The sequence below is a fragment of the Mesoplodon bidens genome (genome assembly GCF_964165515.1).
Source record: "Mesoplodon bidens genome assembly, chromosome: 10".
NCBI classification, from domain to species: domain Eukaryota; kingdom Metazoa; phylum Chordata; class Mammalia; order Artiodactyla; family Ziphiidae; genus Mesoplodon; species Mesoplodon bidens.
In genome coordinates this window covers 73379364-73400576 of record NC_138172.1, presented here as the reverse complement: position 1 = coordinate 73400576, position 21213 = coordinate 73379364, and the positions used below count along the sequence as shown (strand labels likewise).

General features: G+C 42.2%; 1 protein-coding gene across 1 annotated transcript in view; it reads left to right on the top strand.

The window, feature by feature from the left end:
- The window catches only part of USP49 (ubiquitin specific peptidase 49), a 42102-nt gene that overhangs the window by 10290 nt on the left and 10599 nt on the right, over positions 1-21213 (top strand). Inside the window, exons 2-3 of the mRNA XM_081245130.1 lie at positions 17460-18842; positions 20164-20368. Coding sequence (XP_081101256.1) covers positions 17505-18842; positions 20164-20368 — 1543 coding nt within the window. The 5' untranslated portion in view covers positions 17460-17504. The remainder of the gene's footprint in view (positions 1-17459; positions 18843-20163; positions 20369-21213) is intronic.

The window sequence follows — 21213 nt, the reverse complement described above, 5'->3', positions numbered from 1 at the left end:
TGTGATGTGGAGCAAGTCACAGGATCACTTTACATAATGACTATCATTTCTTGAGCTCTGACTTGTGCCAGGCATTGCTCTAAGCATTTTACATATGTTAATTCATTTAATTTTCACAACAACCCTATGAGGTAAAAACCATTATTGTCCCCGTATTACAGATAAGGAAACTGAGGCCCAGAGAGATTGTTTTCCCAAGACCATATATAACTAATAAGGACAGAGCTAGAAGTCCAAACCCAGCAGCTTGGCTTGAACTTTTAATCACACTATGCTATACTGCCTCTCAGTTTATTTGTAAATGACACATTAAAAATATGTACCATAACTATTTTACAGAGTTATAGGAAGCAGAAAATAAAATAATAAAAGTACTTTTAATAAGGAAATAATGCTATGCAAAAGAAAACTATAGCCAAGAGCCAACACCAGTGTTGGCAATTACCATGAGAAACCCTTCTCTAGAGGACTGTGACATTTATTTTTATTTTTAAAAAATATTTATCAATTTATTTGGTTGAGCCAGGTCTTAGTTGCAGCAGGCGGGCTCCTTATTTGTGGCTCGTGGGCTCCTTAGTTGCGGCACATGGGCTCCTTAGTTGCGGCATGCAAACTCTTAGTTGCAGCATGCATGTGGGATCTGGTTCCCTGATGAGGGATCAAACCCAGGTATCCTGCATTGGGAGTGCGGAGTCTTATCCACTGTGCCACCAGGGAAGTCCTGAGGACTGTGACCTTTAGAATCATAGATTCATAAGGTTAAAAGACTCTCCAAAGCTTTGGTCCAAGAGGACTTTATCTAAAACATTGGTTCCCAGATTTTTTTTTTTATTTCATGGATCTATAAAATACACACTTGCATGCACACATGTATGCCAACCCAAACTACCATTTGTTATCATTGCCGTAAGAGAAAGGGCACTTAACACCAAGAACATGGAGAGATACAATATCTTAACAAAGAACATTATTTCCCAAGAACAAAACAGATAGGAATCTTACCCTGGCCAGTGGAATTATGGGTCTGAAGAGTAGTTGGGGAATGCCTTCATCTGGACTGGTGGATTTAGATCCTGTTTGGGTTAGGAGGAATTACCTTGGGATAGAATGAACTCCCAAGTGATTGCATGAGTCATATCAGTTGGAAGCACATTCAGGAAAATACTAGTTGAACTGTAGTTTACCTTGCTTCTTAGTAAAGCTTTTAGTGTGTTTGCTTTGGCCGCCTAATAAGAGGCCATTACCTACTCAGGTTCTCTGTGTTTATTTCTCATCTTCCATGTGAGGTTGAAAATGCTGAGATCACAGGTCTCATTTGTGCTGAACAAATGTTTTAATGCTTTTTCTTTAAAAAAGGAAAAAACATATAAAATTAACATCTTAACCAGTTTTGGTTAAAATGTGGTAAAAAAAATACCATTTTAACCATTTTTAAGTGTACAATTCAGTAGTGTTGAGTATATTGACATTGTTGTGAAACAGATCTCCAGAACTTTTTCATCTTGTAAATCTAAAGCTCTATACCCTTTTTCTCCTCTCCCCAGTTCCTGGTAACCACCATTATACTTTCTGTTCCTAGGAATTTGACTGTTTTAGATACCTCATGTAAACGGAATCATACAGTGTTTGTCTTTTTTTGTGACTGGCATATTTCATTTAGCATAATGTCCTTAAGGTTCATCCATGTTATAGCATGTGTCAGAATTCCTTCCTTTTTAAGGCTGAATAATATTCCTGTGTGTGTGTGTGTGTGTGTGTGTGTGTGTGTGTACCAGTTTGTTTATTCATCCATTGATGGGCATTTCTCTGATGATTAGTGATGTTGAGCATCTTTTCAATGCACGTTGGCCATTTTATATATCATCTTTGGAGAAATGTCTGTTCAGGTCCTTTGCCCATTTTTTAATTGGGTTATTTGATTTTTTTGTTGTTGAGTTGTAGAAGTTCTTTATATATTCTGGATATTAACCCCTTATGAGATACATTTGAAAATATTTTTTCCCACTCTGTAGGTTGCCTTTCACTCTGTTGATTGTGTCCTTTGATGCACAAAAGTTTTTAAGTTTGATGTAGTCTACCTCTCTATTCTTGCTTTTGTTGCCTGCGTTTTTGGTATAATATCCAAGAAATCATTGCAAAGTCCAATGTCATGAAGATTTTCCCCTATGTTTTCTTCTAGGAATTATATAGTTTTAGGTCTTATGGTCAGGTCTTTAATCCATTTGGGGTTAATTTTTGTATATGGTGTAAGTTAAGAGTCCAGCTTCATTCCTTTACATGTGGATATCAGTTTTCCCAACACCATTTGTTGAAGAGACAGTTCTTTCTTCACTGAGTGGTCTTGACACCCTTGCTAAAGTTCATTTGACCATATACATAAGAGTTTGTTTCAGGACTGTCTGTTCTATTCCATTTGTCTATTTGTCTTTATGCCAGTACCATACTGTTTTGTACTATAGCTTTGTGGTAGGTTTTGAAATCAGAAAGTATGAATGTGTTCTTCCAACTGTGTTTTTTTTCAAAATTGTTTTGGCTCTTTGGAGTCCCTTGAGATTCCATATGAATTTTAGGATGTATTTTCCTATTTCTGCAAAAAATGCCATTGGAATTTTGATAGGGATTTCACTGAACCTGTAGATTATTTGGGGTAGTATGGACATCTTAACAATGTTAAGTTTTCCAATCCATGAACATGAGATGTCTTTTCATGTATTTGTGTTTTCTGTAATTTCTTTCAGCAGTGTTTTGTAGTTTTCAGTATACAAGTCTTTTACCTCCTTGGTAAGGTTTATTCCCAAGTACTTATTCTTTCTTAATCCATTGTAAATGGAATTGTTTTCTTAATTTCCTTTTCAGATTTAATTGTTAGTGTATAGGAACACACTGACTTTTGTATGTTGCTTTTGTGTACTACAACTTTGCTGAATTTATTAGTTCTAACTGTGTGTGTGTGTGTATGTGTGTGTATGTGTTTGTAACCTTTAGAGTTTTCTACATATAAGATCATGTCATCTATGAACAGAGGTCATTTTACTTCTTCTTTTCTGGTTTAGATGCCTTTTGATTTTTTTCTTGCCTACTTGCTCTGGCTAGGACTTTTTTTTTTTTTTTTTTTTTTTTTTGCTGTACGCGGGCCTCTCACTGCTGTGGCCTCTCCCGTTGCGGAGCACAGGCTCCGGACACACAGGCTCCGCGGCCATGGCTCGCGGGCCCAGCCGCTCCGCGGCATGTGGGATCTTCCGGGATAGGGGCACGAACCCGTGTCCCCTGCATCGGCAGGCGGACTCTCAACCACTGCGCCACCAGGGAAGCCCTGGCTAGGACTTTTAATACTATGTTAAACGGAAGTGGTGAGAGCAGGCATCCTTGCCTTGTTCCTGATCTTAGAAGAAAAGCTTTCAGTTTTCATCACTGAGTTTGATGTTAGCCATGGGCTTTTCAAAATGGGTTTGGGGGTCCCCAGAACTCTGCAGTCACTCAGACCTCAGGATTTTGGTGTTTTTAACAGATGGATTATTGTGTCCACTACATTTTCCTTCTTTTGAACTTCAGTCTCAGAAGATAAAGCCTTATCTGCAGTTTTAGAGACATTCTATGTCATTGACATGTACGAACACAAAGTGAGGATTCCTTATTTCTTAAACCTGTTCAATGACATCAGCACCTTAATGGGTCCTGCCCCACTTTCCACTAAAGTCTAGGTCATATCTGGAACAATTCTATGAGATATTTTCTTTACTGGCAGACTCATAAGCTGGCCTCTTAGAATAAGTAGTGCATTAAGTGGTCCCTTAGAAGTCTGTTGATTGGTCTCTTGGAATATGTAATGTTTATTATTTTGCTTCTGCCAATATTAGGTATGATTTTTTTTACTGATAGTTCCTTCAAAGCAGTTTAGTTCTTATTAATTCTGGTAAGTTCTTGTGTGAGTGATAGGTATAGTGATAATGTATATGTTTTGATAAATTGGCTGTAGTGGAGTTGGGTGATTTGATGGGGACTTTACCGTTGGCTATAGGCTGTTAGTGACCAGTAACTTAAAAATAACAAACTGAAATTTACTAAGATGTCCGACTCAGAAGCGCATGTTCAGAAACGAAAGGTTTAACTTTAGGATAATTACTTTTCTAGTTATTCATATGTATTTAAAGCTACACGTAATGAATCACGTATTTACCTTGTTTCATTATACCTCACTGATATTATAACTAGATAGGAATGGACAACGTTCAGCACAGTTACCACAGGCAACGTGGGAAGGATGCAGGAAAAAAAATGATGAAGTCAGTGAGGCTTATTTTTTTGTTCTCATACCGTTTTTTAGGGACCTCCCTCCTTGCTGTCCAATACTCCTTAAGGCTCAAGTCTCCCCTCTACAGGGTCTCAGTCAGTGATTCTTACTTTTCTTTCCCTCTTTAGTTTCTTCCTCACTGCATTTAGCTCTGCAGTATCCTGCCCCTTAGCACCCAGCTTTCTGCTTCCTGCTATGGTAAATTAATCTACGCTTAATTATTAGCAGTTGATTGGCTTTATGTGTTTCCCTTATAAGATTCTCTGTTTGCCTTTAATGAGAGTGTCAGTGCCTTAATCCAAGTGGTGGGACTCACTGGCAGGCCAGGAGGCTGATATCTTTAAAATAGGAGAAGTGGCTAGGACTTGTGGGATTTAAACTACATGAAGTTCGCTGCCTGGGTGTGCACTGGCCCTCTTGTGCCAGCTCACTATAGTTGAGTTCCCAGAAGTACTTCTGCTTTATTCTTAAGGAGAGATGAGGGTTCATGCACAGTTCACGTCTTTGAAATGCCTTCTATGCCTTATTTGAAAGAAGGCCCCTTTTATATTTTTGCCACGCAGCACATTCTGTTGGACCTGTAAGTATTCAATGGGCATACCCCTGTTGGAGAGTGTGAGCTGAGCCTGATTCTGCTTCTTTAATTCAACAGCATTTTATGGTGCTCTGGGTTTGTTTTTAACATCTTAATTGGACTTTTACTAGCCTTGCTCTGTGTTGCTATTAAACACAATTTTTAAAGACCTAAGAAAAATAGATAATAAATAATAAAACCTTTAAATTTGTTTTGGAAAGATAGTGATTTTTCTCATTTTTAATATAAAAGTATCCTCTAATTTCTCATTTAAGAATATTTTAGTATGAAGACCTTATTAGATGAAACTATCTGGGTAAAGTCAAGACCAGATAGTCAGTTACTGTAAGCTGCTCAATTAGCCAGCCTGACTCTAAGCCCTGTGGAAGCAAAAATAACTTTTTGGGAACGAGTGACAAGGTGGCCAAGTCAGCCAGTACTTTGTTTAGAGTCAGTCACTTTCAGAACGCAGTTATGTGGCCATCTCATTTGAGTCTCCCTCAGAACAATTCTTTGAAGTAGGTATTATTGCTCCCCGGTTTTATAGACTTGAGAAACTGAGGCTTATAGTATACTTTTATACTTGGAATGGTATGTGTGTGTTGGGGGGGTCCTCTATCATTCAGCTGATTGCCTTCACCATCCCAAAACACACCCACACTCTCACACCCACGCTCCTTCAGAGAGGTTGGTTGGGTGTTGAGAGAGAGATTTTGCTGTCCGGTACACTGGAATAATGTTAGGAGCTGTCCATGAAGGAAATGAAGATCTCTTGAGAGTTGGAAGGGTCTGCTTACAGGATTCCCTTCTACTGACAATTTTCGGTAGTGGCCTCTGGGGAAGCAGAGTAGAAATTACCTTGGTACCTTGGCTGATATGAAATTTCAAATGATTGACACGACCGACTGAGGCTGTGCTATATAAGCCCCTCTGCAATAAGCCGAAGAGGTCTGTACTTTGCTGGTCATAAGCTTGTGGAAAAAGAAGTGGGGGGTTCTTCTTGCAGTGATTAGTGCTACTAGAATATAATTCCTTGGGTTCTCCATATGCCATAAATATCATCAGACTGCCTGTCCCTAAATCCTATTTTCTAATAAAAGCATATATGCCCTGCACTTATCTTCAGCCATCTTGCTGATGCCTGAATTTTTAAGATTATTGAAACAGTTTCCTCAGTGCTGTATCCTTTTTGAAAATAGATAATACATCATTTTTTTTCCCCAAAAGGTACAAATGTTGATGACTCTCTTTTCCATCTCCACCCCCCGTTTGCCACTACAGCGCATGTGGTGTTACCAGTTTCTTGTTTATCTTCTTAATTGCATATGAGAGAGAGATTCTGCATGTGTAGTTTTTTTAGTCTTGATGCATATTATATACCCTATTCTACCCCTTTTCTTTTTCACATACTGTATTTTGAATTGTTGTACACATAGGCCTGCCTCTTTAGAAAACAAAACAAAAAACTATAGGTGGTTTCAGTTATATGGCCAATTTATAATTTATTTAAACTGTTCTCAACTAAAGTGCTTGAGTGTTTTCTTTGTAGCTTCAGGTTTTCTCCTTTTGTATGTATGTAACAAATACCGCTTTGTATTTGGCCCCTTCTCTTTGGACGTCTGTCTTCTTTGCTCTTGAAATAAAGTGCTGAAAAGTTGTGTCTCGGGACTTCCCTGGTGGCGCAGTGGTTAAGGATCCACCTGCCAATGCAGGGGACATGGGTTCAAGCCCTGGTCCGGGAAGATCCCACATACCGCAGAGCAACTAAGCCTGTGCTGAACCTGCGCTCTACAGCCTGCGAGCCACAACTACTGAGCCCACGTGCCGCAACTACTGAAGCCTGCGCGTCTAGAGCCCAAGCTCCGCAACAAGAGAAACCACTGCAGTGAGAAGCCCGCGCCCCGCAATGAAGAGTAGCCCCCACTCGCCGCAACTAGAGAAAGCCCAGGCACAGCATCAAAGACCCAACACAACCAAAAATAAATAAATACATACATACATTTTTTTAAAAGTTGTGTCTCCATTTATGCAAAATATGATGGACCTCCGTCCTGACAGATGTGCTTTGGTATATTATTGGGGAAGGCACAGGGTTAAATATACTACTATCCTTTTAAGAAACAGGACATAAGGAAGATGGGGTTTCCTTTCCTTAGAGCAGCCACTGAAATCACCAACTAATCCTGATGATCCATTTGTAAATTCTAGTCAGATTTATTGTCTATCCACAGAAATTGTTCCTTCTTTTCCTCTGCAGGCAGTTCCTAACATATATATGTGTCTTCCATACAAATGGCCATGTGTGGAAAGCCCTCTTTAGCCATGTGGGGAAAGTGGGAGGAGGGAGATTCCCAATTTCACTGCCTGGGCTGCAGCTGGGAAAGCAGTTCTTGGCATTTTAAGTTGAAACTTTGCATTAATTTTCTCAGAATAATGCATTTGATAGTTAGCTTCCGTAGTGGTAGCACTAGTATTCTGGTACGACACCAAGGATACATGATAGGCTCAATAAGCTTTTTAACTGGACCAAGTGCTATTTGTAGCATTGCTTCTATGAGAAAATATATTCCAAAGTCTCAGCTGAAAACAACCTGTTGGTTGATGTTTGTGAATATTGTATTGGATCTTTGTGGCCAAAGTTCGCTTCCCCAGACATCACATGGACTGGGAGTAACCTTTATCTGACTGGAGTCAGAGAAACAGAACTTTTTTTTTTTTTTTTTTTTTTTTTTGCGGTACACGGGCCTCTCACTGTTGTGGCCTCTCCCGTTGCAGAGCATGGGCTCGGGACGTGCAGGCTCAGCGGCCATGGCTCACGGGCCTAGCCGCTCCAAGGCATGTGAGATCTTCCCGGACCAGGGCACGAACCTGTGTTTCCTGCATCGGCAGGCGGACTCTCAACCACTGTGCCACCAGGGAAGCCCCAGAAATTTTTTTTAATATAATTTTTGTGCTACTGTTTTTTGCTGTGACTACAGTGAAATTCAGAAAGGCATAGGATGAGCTCCTTGCCACCTGGATAATCAGAGTTAGTGAGGAAGAAGCAGAATTGCAAAAAAAAAAAAAAAAAAAGATTTACCTTCTCAATAAAGGAGGAAGTTTCAGAAAGAGAGAAAACATTACACTGAGCAAGGACGTTTCAACAGATCAACTAAAATGGCTTTGTGCCCCCAAAAGAGAAACATGCTCAGGAAATTTTTGTGGGCAAAATTCTGGTGAAGTTTCTGAAAGAAAGTTTGGGGGGCTGCAAAGAAGTTGCTACCTGAGTCTAAAGGATATACTTGAGGCCCAGACCAAAGGACTATGCAAGCAATCTCTGTGACTAACACTGCCAAGAAAAACTGCACTGCTTTTGTTGGGTGTGTCTGGAGGGGTGGGGAGGGTGCACCTAAGGTAAGACTAGATACGATGGTAAAATGACAGAGATGCAGGGTGTCTCATAATTTGTCTAATTTGTGAATGGTTCATATCTCAAGGTTTTCTTTTGCTATCAGAGAGTATATTGTTTGCTTTTTGTCTTTAAAAAATTTTTTTGGAGCTTTTCAAGCATACACAAAAACAAAGGGAATAGTATAATGAACTCCATGTGCCCATCAATCAGCTTCAACAGTTATGAGCGTTTTGACAATCTTGTTTCATCTATCTTTCTGCCACTAGAGTATTTTAAAGCAGATTCCATGCATCATATTATTTCGCCTATAAATACTTCAGAGGTGTCTCTAACGTATGAAGCTGAGACAATACAGCCACAGTACTATTGTCACATCAAACTAATGATTATTAATATTAGCTAATACTTAGTCTGTTTATTTTTAGTTTTTTGGCTGCGTTGAGTCTTTGTTGCTGTGTGTGGACTTTCTCTAGTTGCAGCGCGCGGGCTTCTCATTGCAGTGGCTTCTCTTGTTGCGGAGCACGGGCTCTAGGCGTGCGGGCTTCAGTAGTTGCAGCACGTGGGCTCAGTAGTTGTGGCACATGGGCTTAGCTGCTCCATGGCATGTGGGATCTTCCCGGATCAGGGATCGAACCCGTGTCCCCTGCATTGGCAGGCGGATTCTTAACCGCTGTGCCACCAGGGAAGTCCTAGTCCGTGTTTAAATTTCTCCAGTTTTGGACTGGGGGTTTAAGGGAGGGAGGCTAGGGGAAAGGATTACAAAGGGGCATGAAACTTTTGGGGGTGATTGATGTGTTCATTATTTTGGTTGTGGTGATTTCACAAGTATATGCAAAATGTATCAAGTTGTACACTTTAAATATGTGCAGTTCACTGTATGTCAATTCTACCTCAACGAAACTGTTAAAAAATATAGTGGTATAGCTAGAGGCAAGCAGTATTTTAAAACATTTCTCCCAGTTTGGTTTGTTCAAATCAGGATCTAAATAAGAACCACACGTTACATTTGCTTGATATGTTTTTAGGTTTCTTATAATCTGTAGCAAATCTATCCCCCCCCTTTTTCTTCATGTCATTTATTTCTTAAAGACTCCAGATCACTGATCCTGTAGCATTTGCCACACTCTGATTTGGTCGGTTGGCTAATTGCAGCCTTGTGGTAGCACATTCCTGTCTCCCACATTTCTTATAACTTGGTTAGATCCAAAGGCTTCATTGGACTCAGGTTCCGTTTTGTTTTGTTTTTTTAATTCACTTATTATTTATTTTTGGCTGCTTTGGGTCTTTGCTGCTGCACGCGGGCTTTCTCTAGTTGTGGTGAGCAGGGGCTACTCTTTGTTGCGGTGCACGGGCTTCTCATTGCTGTGGCTTTTCTTGTTGCATAGCACAGGCCCTAGGTGCGCAGGCTTCAGTAGTTGTGGCATGTGGGCTCTAGAGCGCAGGCTCAGTAGTTGTGGTGCACGGGCTTAGTTGCTCTGCGGCATGTGGGATTTTCCTGGACCAGGGCTTGAACCCGTGTCCCCTGCATTGGCAGGCGGATTCTTAACCACTGCGCCACCAGGGAAGCCCAGGTTTGGTTCTTTTAGCAAGAGTACTTTATAGGTGATGCTGCTGTGAACCTCTTATTGCATCATAGCAGGGAAGCATATAATGTCTGCTTGTCCTATTTTCGATGTGAAATTGATCACTGGAGTCAGGTGCTGTCAGCCTTATCCATCCATTGTAAAGTTTCCTGTCAGCTTTCACCTAGTGGTTAAAGGAGCTACTGACTAGATCCATTATTTCATTAGGGGTATATTATTCACTTGTGTGTGTATATGTGTCTGTGTGTGTGTGTCTATGCAATTTTAAACAAATGTATTGAGATGTAATTTACATACAATAAACTGCATGTATTTAAAGGGCACAATTCTAGAAGTTTGACATATATGTACAGTTTGACATATGTATACACGTATGTACACACTTATGATGACTGCCCAGCTGCTGTAGAGAACAGCGTTTTGGAGGCATACTGCAGGAACAAACCATAATTCCTGCGGTGAGATATTTAAAGGGTAAACCCTGATTCTCTCAGCGGTAGCGATAGAATTTTTCCATGTGGCAGTGGAGAGAAGAGGGAGCCTTTAGTTTGGACCTTGCCTTAACACTAGCTTGTCAGGGAGATCATACTAAAAGCATCACCAGGTTTGATCTGGAAGTACTGCAAATTACTAAGCTCTGAAGCAGACCTGTTTAATCCTTACACAGCCAAGCTAGTTATCTCCACTCTCGGCTGCCACTTCTCCACACAGAGTCACAGGTAACATTTCTGTGTGTGTGTGTGTGTGTGCACGCGTGTGTGCACACGCACACACGTGTGCACAGGCTCCCAGTGTATTCAGAATTTCTCTGAATTTTATATGAGCAGTCTTCCTTGGCCCCCTTGCGCCTAGTCTACTATCCTCCTGGAAAAGGGGTTAAGTTTTAGGCACAGACCTCTTTGGCAAGAGTAGGTTAATGAATCAAAAAGTCTGATCCTTTGAAGGCCAACTAGCTTAGCTTTGTTCCACAGATGGCATTTCCTTAACCCCCTGTCTGTCATCTTACATGTCTTGATCATCAGGAGACTTGGATGAAACAGTGTGTATAACTCAGGACATGATCTCAGTGTGTATAGTTCAGTACATCACTGCTACCAAACAAACAACTGCAAAACATATTCAGAAGCTTCATCCCGCAAATAGCATTAACAGTAGTATACCATAATGCGGGTATCAGAGTGGGAAGATCCAACCTGAGACCAAGCCTCTGTAAGGAAATGGACAGATTTTATAGGCAAAAGTATTTATGGGACTCTGAGTGTACTAAAAATTACTGAGTTGCGTGGTTTAAATGAGTGAATTTTATGGTATGTCAACTATATCTCAATAAAGTGGTTTTTAAAAAGTGTGAGAATTAAAATACATTAATTAATAGAAATGATACTTGATGTTCTAGGAACAGACGAAATCATCAAGAAGAGAGTTGAGGACAGAATCTTAAGGAGAGTCTATATTTCAAGGAAGAGAGACACATGAAAACAGAGAAGGTGTATTTACAGACGTAGGAAGAGAACAGTAGCCTAAAATGCAGGCGTGAGTGTGTGTTCAGTGTCAGGGGCAGAATAGATGTGGATGGGCAGAGAAAGGGCTGATGAACTCAGCTCTGAGGAAATTGCAGAGACCTTTGAGAAAACAGTTGCTATGAAATGAAGGTGCGAAGGAGTGAGTTGTGAGAAAGATGAAGCTGCACATCATTCTTGCCAGAAATAAAGTAGGCAGAAGGAGAAAGAGCCTAAAAACAGTGTCAAGGATAGTCTAGAGGCAGGGCAAAGTTGGGTCTGTGTGTTTTTTAGACAGGAGAGACTTGGGCATGTTGCAGCTGGAGAGGAAGGAGGCAAACAAAAGAGAGCAGAGACTGGAGGTACAGAGGGCTTCCACCCAATTCTGGCTCTTAAGACAGTTTGATCCGTTGGTACTTGGCACAGAGCAAAGCATCTGTACTGTGCTGGTCGTTCTGTCTTTGTCATCTCCCTGCGCCGTGGCAATCGGTTGTGTGCTGGCTGGCTCTCTAGATGAACTCTACTGCTTTCTCACTGAGGAAAGCAGATCCTAATGCCAGAGAGAGAGACATTATCATGCAGACATAACCTTAAATCTGTAACTCGTGATTAAACAGGCTCATTCTCGAACATCAGCGCTTGATGTCTGACGAGTGATGGCCCACCTCGCAAGGCCCCGGCACACCCAGCGCATCAGCGTACCGTCGCCTGTGGCCAGGAGCCGCTCGCTGCTCAAGTGGCCGTTCCGCTCTCGGGTTTAAGAGCTCAAGAACAAATTTGGTTAGAGCTTCCAACCTCGTCCCAGAGAATTCAGCCTCTGCAGGAGTCTCTGAGGGACGGATGCTCTGACCTACAGGTTATCCGTCCCCCATCCACCCACCCACCCCCACATTCAGGGAGAATGGAAACGAAGGGGAACAAGGGAAAGTGCAGCAGCTGTGAGGACCCTCCACCCCTTCAGCCATCTTCCCCCGCCCCGCTGCATGCTCCCCCCTCCCTACACACTGCCCTTAGCCAAGGGCTAGCCTCACCCTTCTCAGTCTCTGCCCCTAGTTTTTGTTTTTGTTATTTTGTATCTATTTCTTTGTTTTGTTTTTATTTTAGCCATAATGCAAAAATTCAAAAGGCTAGTTTCATTGTACTTAAAATACAGCCTTTTAAAGCCCTATATAATACTCTAAAATGTAGCATTCTTCCCTTTTGGGTTATTAACTGTATCTTAATGTGATTTCTACCTTGTTTTAAAAAATCTTTTTCTTAATTGGATATTGATACTAAATTATATTTTCCCATATCTCTTAGAAATAAACTGTTAGCTGAAAATAAAATTCACTTTCAACACTTGTTATTTGTAAAAATGTGTTCATTGTGTCTTTAAACACCCTTTGCAGGTTTTGTGGGACATGTAATGTAGGGTATGTGTAGCAGGTTGAAGGGTTAAAATACCCTGCTCTGTCGCATATGGTGGTGAGCAGAATCGCAGATGTTGATGATACCACGTAATTAGTATTCTTTTATGTAAATGAAGGCTGTCAGCATGTTACCATAGTGTCTACTCTCTCTGAAGCTGGAATTTATGCCGCTTGGTCTCACCAAGATCAGGCAGGATTTTTCCACTATCCTTAGTCAAGAACTGAGACGAAATCAATAAGATGAGAGAGAAGAAATGGAAATCTCCCTAAAGTAGATTCTGTTAAATTTTTCCTATTTTGTTTTTGTTGAATTTCTCCCCAGAAATTTTATTTCGGGTGATGCTGTTATCCATTTCGGATCGGCTAAGAAATCTGCTATTTGAGAATAATTGGAATAGTCCAACTAAAAGATGAATCATGTTTTCAAGCTATAGGTTTTTGAAAGATTTTGTAATGCTCAGTCATCTCTCTCATACAGAGACCTTGAAAAAATAATGTGATAAATCTAGAAGTTTCTCATCAGAACAAAAGGCAAACATTTAACAGATTCCATTACCTTCTTTTACTGTTTGGTGATATTAACTATAGTAGAATCCTTTTAACTATTAATTATGGTTTTTAGCTCAAGTTGATTCAGATTTTTAAATTAAAACTATATTACTTAAAGAAGCAAACGCTAATATTTTGTCAGGTTTGCTTTCCCTGTATGCAGATTGATCCTGGGTGAGCAGGACATTTATTTACAGTTACTGATCTACTTAACGATGGAGAACTATTAAGGCACATCATGTTCATTCCCAGTTACACTGCAAGTTTCTCTCTTTTGGATACTGGGTGCCTGTCATACTGGATGATACATGTTTTAAGTGGAAGTGTTAGGACTTTTATGACCTTCAGCAATTATGCAGGAAAAGGGGTCCATGTCAGAAAAATGTAAAATAGATTTCCTCTTTGTGCCTGTGAGTGTTAGGCCTTGTTCTTCAAATAAAATGGTCAGAGGATGTGTGAGGGGTGAATGAAATACATGGTCTTTCTTGAACTGAGTATATTCTCTATTGTGTGCGTTGACTTTTGTGTCACTTTTGAGTGACTTCCATTTCATGATCAGCTATGTTTTTCCCCTAGAGAAGCTAGTCTGCCTAGGTTAACTCAGTGTAGTGAGGTGCAGAGTAGCCCTGTGTTTTCCTGAATGGATTTACTCTGCCATATGGCAGGTTAGTGAGTTGCTGCGACAGATCTGTAATGGGAAAAAGGCTGTGCAGGAAAGGATGTGCGTGATCAGCAGATTTATAGATCAGAAAACGAAATCGGAAGAAAGAATTTCCAGAGTGCCCTTTCCATGTGGCAGCATTCCGTGAAGAGGGTGTGGAATGGTTTTTTAGTGTTTTCTATTTTGGCTTTTGGTTGTTCCAGCATGTTTTTTTCTAGCACAGAAGTTGATTTCATAAGGTATCGATGTCCTGGGTGTTGTGTTGCGTGCGGTATTCCTGTTCATAGAAATATTCTCCCTTTGTAGGATTTGAAGCTGTGCTATGTTTCATATGATAAGATCTCAGTAGCAATTAAATTTCTGAAGACACATCAAGGTTCCTTTTGGCTAAAATGGGGATTTGTCAGGTTTTGAGTTAGAAGAGGCTATTCAGACATGATTCAGTGAGTAGTGAATCTTCCAAAGGGAAGAAAACAAAAAGAAAACCCAAGTGAGCTAAAGATAGTATGTCCTGGTGTATTTAAATCTGTGCTATCTAATACTGCAGCCACCAGTCACATGTGGCTATTTCAATTTAAATTAATTAAAATTAAATAAGATTAGAAGTCAGTCCCTCAGTTTCACTAGCCACATTTCAAGTTCTCAGGAGGCACATGTGGCTAGTTAGTACAGTATTGGACAACGCAGATAAAGAATATTTCATTTCTATCGTTGCAGAAAGTTCTGTTGAACAAGGTCTAAGTGAAAGATCTTGAGAAATAAAATTTTTGATTCTTTGATTTCTTTGATTTCTATGAGGAGTTCTTCATCCCTATATAATTTACTGGATTAGTACAGTGGTTCTAAGGCTTTAATGTACAAATGAATCATCTGTAGAGCTTGTTTAAAATGGAGATTTTAGACCCCTCTCCCCAAATCTGATTCATCACATTTGGAGTCATGACCAGAAATCTGTACATATGACAAGTATCCTAAGGAATTCTGATGCTGGTAGGTGGTTCAGAGACTACATTTTGAAAAATATGAAGTTAGTGACAAACTTGGGAATTGCCAATCTTTTGATTTTTTCCCCCCTTTTCATTCTTTTATTACTGACTTTCTTTTGTGTCCCCAGTAATTGGTTGCAAGCATCATGTGTATCCAACTTAAATTCTTGATTGGTAATAGGTAGCAAAAAGACAATTCATTTGTTTACCATTTTATCTTTTAAATGTATGTCTGTTTTAATTTGGCTATGCCCTACAAAAAGTAAACAGAAATGGTTATTTCAATATTGTTCTGGTCTGTGTGGAGAGGTAATTCTGACAGAACACCTTTGACCACTCAAGAATTGAGCACCCACAAGTCTTGAAATTATAAAGAATTATAAAGAAAATTTTCTTTTTTAAAAGAAAAATAGGGAATTCCCTGGCGGTCCAGCGGTTAGGACACAGTGGTTTCACTGCTGTGGGCCCAGGGTTCGATCCCTGGTCAGGGAACTAAGATCCCGCAAGCCGCACAGAGCGGCAAAAAAAAAAAAAAAGGAAAGAAAGAAATATAACACATGATCTCCTCTCTGAAGGAGATTATAGCTAGTTAGGAAATGGAGAAATACATCCACAGAAATGATTTAAAGGGCACTTAGCAACAAGTCAATAATTAGAAAAATAATATAGTAGAAACTAAATCCTGATAGTACCCAAAGGAAAAGCATGATATGACTTGATGGAAGATAATCTAGGTTACTTTCCTTTGTATGATTTAAGGATTTCTTATATAGGGACATGGCCCCTGCCCATTGGAATGGGCAATTTAAAAATGGGAAGGATCTCTGGTTTGGTCCTGTGGTATATTTGTGGGTTTTAGCAATAGGGCCAAGCCAAAAAAGGCATCTGGAAAACCAACTAAAGGAACTACTCAGAGTGCTTTGGATTTAGAACTTCTCTGGGTGACCCCATAGTCATAGAACTGTATTTGCTCACAGAAATGAAAGTGGGCAAGAAATGGGGTGAAGGAAATCCAGTTTATAAGAGGAACTACCTTTAGGGAATTTAAATGCTGGTATGGGGGGGGAGTCAAGTTTCCAAATAAAAGGTTTTCTTTTAAAATAGCCTCTTTCCCTTGGAAAAATTGCTTATTAGGCTTCTCTGATGAACAATGTTGAAGAAGCAATGTTAGAAAGACAAAAAAAAAAAAAGCTCAGTATGTTACCACTGTTTTTAAAAATAAAAAGCATTTTTACATATATCATCCAGAAGGTTTGCTTTTTTTTTCTTTTGTCTTGGTAGTTTGGTTAAATACTGTAATACCAGTAGCCACTACACCTCTTGTCCTACAAGTCAGATTTGTCTCGTTCTGTACTTAACTATTCTTTCAGTAAGGAAGGTAAATGTTTTCCCTTCCATTCTACAAGATGTAAATGTTCTTTTCAAAAAGACACTTTGGCTTAGTCCCTCGGGGTTGCTGTAACAAAAATGCCATAGACTAGGTGGCTTATGAATAACAAACATTTATTTCTCACAGTTCTGGAGGCTGGGAAGTCCAAGATCATGGCACCAGATTCTGTATCTGGTAAGGAGTAACTGGTTCATAGCCATATGGCTGGCTTTTCACGGTGTCCTCACATGGAGGAAGGGGTGAGGGAGCTCTTTTATAAAGGCACTAATCCCATTCTTGAAGGCTCATCCATGAGGGTCAACCCATTCTTGACCTAAGCACCTCCCAAAAGCCCTACCTCCTAATACCATCACCTTTCAGGGTTAAGATTCTAGCATATGAATGGGGTGCAAACATTCAGACCACAGAAGACAAAATGTTAGATTGAGGCTCAGTCTACCTACTTAGCCGGATCTTTGGACTCAAGAAAATAAAAATGATACTTTGTACTGCAGAGGACTTTCTCTTTCTTACCATTTATCTTTTTTACCCTATCTTCTTATCTCTACTTTGAAATACAGTGAAACCGACCTGAGATTGCCTTTTTATTTGAGAGTCTTCATCTCTCCTACTGGTATGTGAAACGCTGTCTATGTCTCTCCTCTCCTTTCCTCTGCCCTGTCCCTTTTTGCATGCAGCCTGGATCTTGTCAGTATGAGACAGAGAGGCTTTCACTTCCAGGACATCATCAATTCAGAGATGGTTCAGAATACAAGTTTCTTTCCCCTGGTGGCCAGTTGGGTGCAATGTGAAATAAGGGTAATGGCATTTCCAAATCAGCCTTACGTAAAAAATTAGCTGATATTCAAGAATTAAAACAGCCTTAGAAAATGTAAACTTACACATTAGGGCTAAGGTCTGTCGTTTAGTATTTTATGATTCTTTCTTTTTAAGGAACTTAACTGTCTTTCTGTTATACCCAGTCTATGCCAAAATTGCTTTTTTCTTTTTTTAAACTTCCTTCCAAAAGAACCAGTTTTGAATTGAAAACTAATGAATATTGAGTGGAAAATGCCGGTTGCAAGCCTTTTTCTAGGAAAGTATTTTGCTGAAAGCTTTCTTTTTCTCTCTCTCTCTCTTCGAGGGCCCTTATCGTGACAGGTTGAAAGAGTGAAGACTTCCATACGACATGGATAGATGCAAACATGTAGGGAGGTTGCGGCTAGCCCAGGACCACTCCATCCTGAACCCGCAGAAGTGGTGCTGCCGTGAGTGCACCACCACCGAGTCCGTGTGGGCTTGTCTCAAGTGCTCCCACGTGGCCTGCGGCCGCTACATCGAAGATCACGCCCTCAAACACTTCGAAAAGACTGGACACCCGCTAGCCATGGAGGTCCGGGATCTCTACGTGTTCTGCTACCTGTGCAAGGACTACGTGCTCAACGACAACCCCGAAGGGGACCTCAAGCTGCTGAGAAGCTCCCTCTTGGCGGTCAGGGGCCAGACGCAGGACCTGCCGCTGAGGCGCGGGCGGACGCTGCGGTCCATGGCCTCGGGCGAGGACGCCGTCCCGCCGCAGCGCGCTCCTCAGGGACAGCCGCAGATGCTCACGGCTCTGTGGTATCGGCGCCAGCGCCTGCTGGCCCGGACGCTGCGGCTCTGGTTCGAGAAGACCTCGCGGGGCCAGGCCAAGCTGGAGCAGCGACGGCGGCAGGAGGCGCTGGAGCGCAAGAAGGAGGCGGCGCGGCAGCGGCGGCGCGAGGTGAAGCGGCGGCTGCTGGAGGAGCTGGCCAGCTCCCCTCCGCGCAAGAGCGCGCGCCTCCTGCTGCACGCGCCCCGCGCCGCCGCGCCGCGCGCCGCCGCGCCCCGCGCGCCCGCTGGGCCCCGCCCCGCGCCGCGCCGCGCGCCCGCCATGGCGCCGGGCGTCACGGGCCTGCGCAACCTGGGCAACACCTGCTACATGAACTCCATCCTCCAGGTGCTCAGCCACCTGCGCAAGTTCCGTGAGTGCTTCCTGAACCTCGACCCGTCCAAGACGGAGCAGCTGTTTCCCAGGGCCGCCAACGGCAAGGCCCCTCTCGCGGGCAGGCCGGCCGGCAGCTCGGCCACCGAGCTGTCGCCCAGGAGCCACGGGGCCGAGGCCTGCGAGCGCGAGGGCCTCTGCTTGAATGGCGGGGCCTCCCTCAGCAGGAGCCTAGAACTCATCCAGAACAAGGAGCCCAGCTCGAAGCACATCTCCCTCTGCCACGAACTGCACACCCTCTTCCGCGTCATGTGGTCCGGGAGGTGGGCCCTGGTGTCGCCCTTCGCCATGCTTCACTCGGTGTGGAGCCTGATCCCCGCCTTCCGCGGCTACGACCAGCAGGACGCGCAGGAGTTTCTCTGCGAGTTGTTGCACAAAGTGCAGCAGGAACTCGAGTCCGAGGGCACCAAGCGCCGGATCCTCATCCCCTTCTCCCAGAGGAAGCTCACCAAACAGGTCTTAAAGGTGGTGAACACCATATTTCACGGGCAGCTACTCAGCCAGGTAGGTGTGTGCCCAGCCCATCCCCAGCTGCCCACCACACTGGAAAGGGGCTGGTGTAGTAGTTAGGCTTCCCGTGCGTAGCTCCCCCAGGCTGTTGGCCTAACTAGGGTAGCCAACATTTGCTGTAACTATGCATAGCTGAGGGCGGCCACTGTACCTTTTACTATACTGTGCGCCGGCCTTGTTGGTGAATTTGCCTCCTGTCTTAACAGGCAGATTTTTAGTTTAACTTGCCATATCATTTCACTTTCAGTAAACGTCTTTAATCTTTAATGATGATACGGGTAATATAATATTCCCATTGTTATAATCAAGTACCCATTGTTGGCATGCCATCCTTTGATCAGTTTTAGGAAATTGAAGAGTTTGCCTATAACCTTGGTTCTATAGTTGTTTGAAAGAGCACTCTTCCTTCCAAGGCATTCTTTACACAAGGGAGGGAGGTGGCTAGGAGGATGCCAAAGGGTAAGCAAGTCTCCCTCCTGTTCCCCATTACCCTTCATTTCCTTAGCCATCTAAGGACATGAGTGAAGACTCATAGATAAGGCTTTGTGAGAATATGCGGAAAGAATTTGTAGAGGCAAAGAGGTGGGCAACTTAAAGAGATTCAGGTAAAACCTCTACACTATCCTACTGAGGTTTTGTGTCCGGGTATTTAGGGTTTTAAAAGAATGATGAGTATGAGTAGGATGGGAAGAGGAAGTTTATTTAGGCTTTTGTTTTTCAGCCTGTGAAAGGGGAGTGTTTCTCAGCACTTCCTCTACCCCTCTGAGGGTCTGTAGGAAGAAAGGTGCATCTGGGAAGGTTACAGCGGGGGAGGAGGTCTAATCACAAGGTACTTTGAGGCTCTTGGAACACAGGGATCAGTGTAGGGATGCTGCAAGAAACAAGGGCAAAAAGAGGCAAGTTGGACTGGCTGGAAGGAGCAAAATCTGGAGAGAACAAGAGTATGAGGATGAGAGAAGTAGACAGGAATCTGTAAATTCTCCATCTCAGACTGATGATGCCTTGACTCCATGGTAACTTCCGTCTGTAATACTGCAGCATTGAATGGCAAGGCATGCTTTATGAGAGAAGAGAGAAAGGGGTAGGTAGTAATAACTGTGCTGTGTGGTTTTCCAGTTCCAGCTGGCGTCATGGTTAGAGATACATACCAGAAGTAATATGCTCTAATTCTCTTAAAGTTATGTTTATTATTTTAATATTACAGTTAAATGTTTTTGGAGAACTATGCACTTAGTTTTGGTTGTTATGTGCTAGCAAAAATGTATGTGGGAAGCATGGAAGTTATATAACCTGTAAACCAATCTTTTCATTCTAGGTCACATGTGTATCATGCAATTACAAATCCAATACCATCGAGCCCTTTTGGGATCTGTCCCTGGAATTCCCTGAACGCTATCACTGTATAGAAAAGGGGTTTATCCCTTTGAATCAGACTCAGTGCCTACTCACTGAGATGCTGGCCAAGTTCACAGAGACAGAGGCTCTGGAAGGGAGAATCTACGCTTGTGACCAATGTAACAGTGAGTGCTGGGGGGAGGGGTGTGTGTGTGTGTAACTGGAATATCAGTTTAAGGTATTTCACTTGCCACTTTAGTCAAAAGTAACACTGTAATATTGAGTGGGTTTTTTTGTTTGTTTGTTTTGCGGTACGTGGGCCTCTCACTGCTGTGGCCTCTCCCGTTGCGGAGCACAGGCTCCGGACGCGCAGGCTCAGGGGCCATGGCTCATGGGCCCAGCTGCTCCGGGGCATGTGGGATGTGGGATCTTCCCGGGCCGGAGCACGAACCCACGTCCCCTGCATCAGCAGGCAGACTCTCAACCACTGCACCACCAGGGAAGCCCTACTGAGTGGTTTTAAAACATCTTTTAAGGATTTTTTTTCTCCTATTTTCCTGAAAACAAGCATATGGACATTATATGTTAAAAAGCAAAACAAAACGTAGGAGTTGGGCCTCCTTTGACTCCTGCTGTGATTGACATTAGTTGTTATCTTGGGAGACATTTGAAAGTATTGATCCTGAAATGGGGACTCCAAGAATGTGAGTACTTAGCCTCAGAGTGTACAGGGGTCCTGCTTAAATTCATGAATACAGTCTGACATTTCTTATTTAAAGTTCAGGTGGCATAGCCTGTTTGAGGGCTATGGTATCAGAAAAGTGTGCTTTTGTCCTGAATTTGTAGATTTAAAGTACATTGAAACCAAGAAAGGAAGTCGTATGGTACATTCCTCTATGGCACCTTCATAGCTATTGTCACATGCCTGAAAGGTTCACATCTCAGAAGGATCATAAGGAAGTATTTCTCTATCATGGCTTTAATCGTAAAGTGGAATTTTTTCTATATGACTCTGTGAGTATCTTATGCA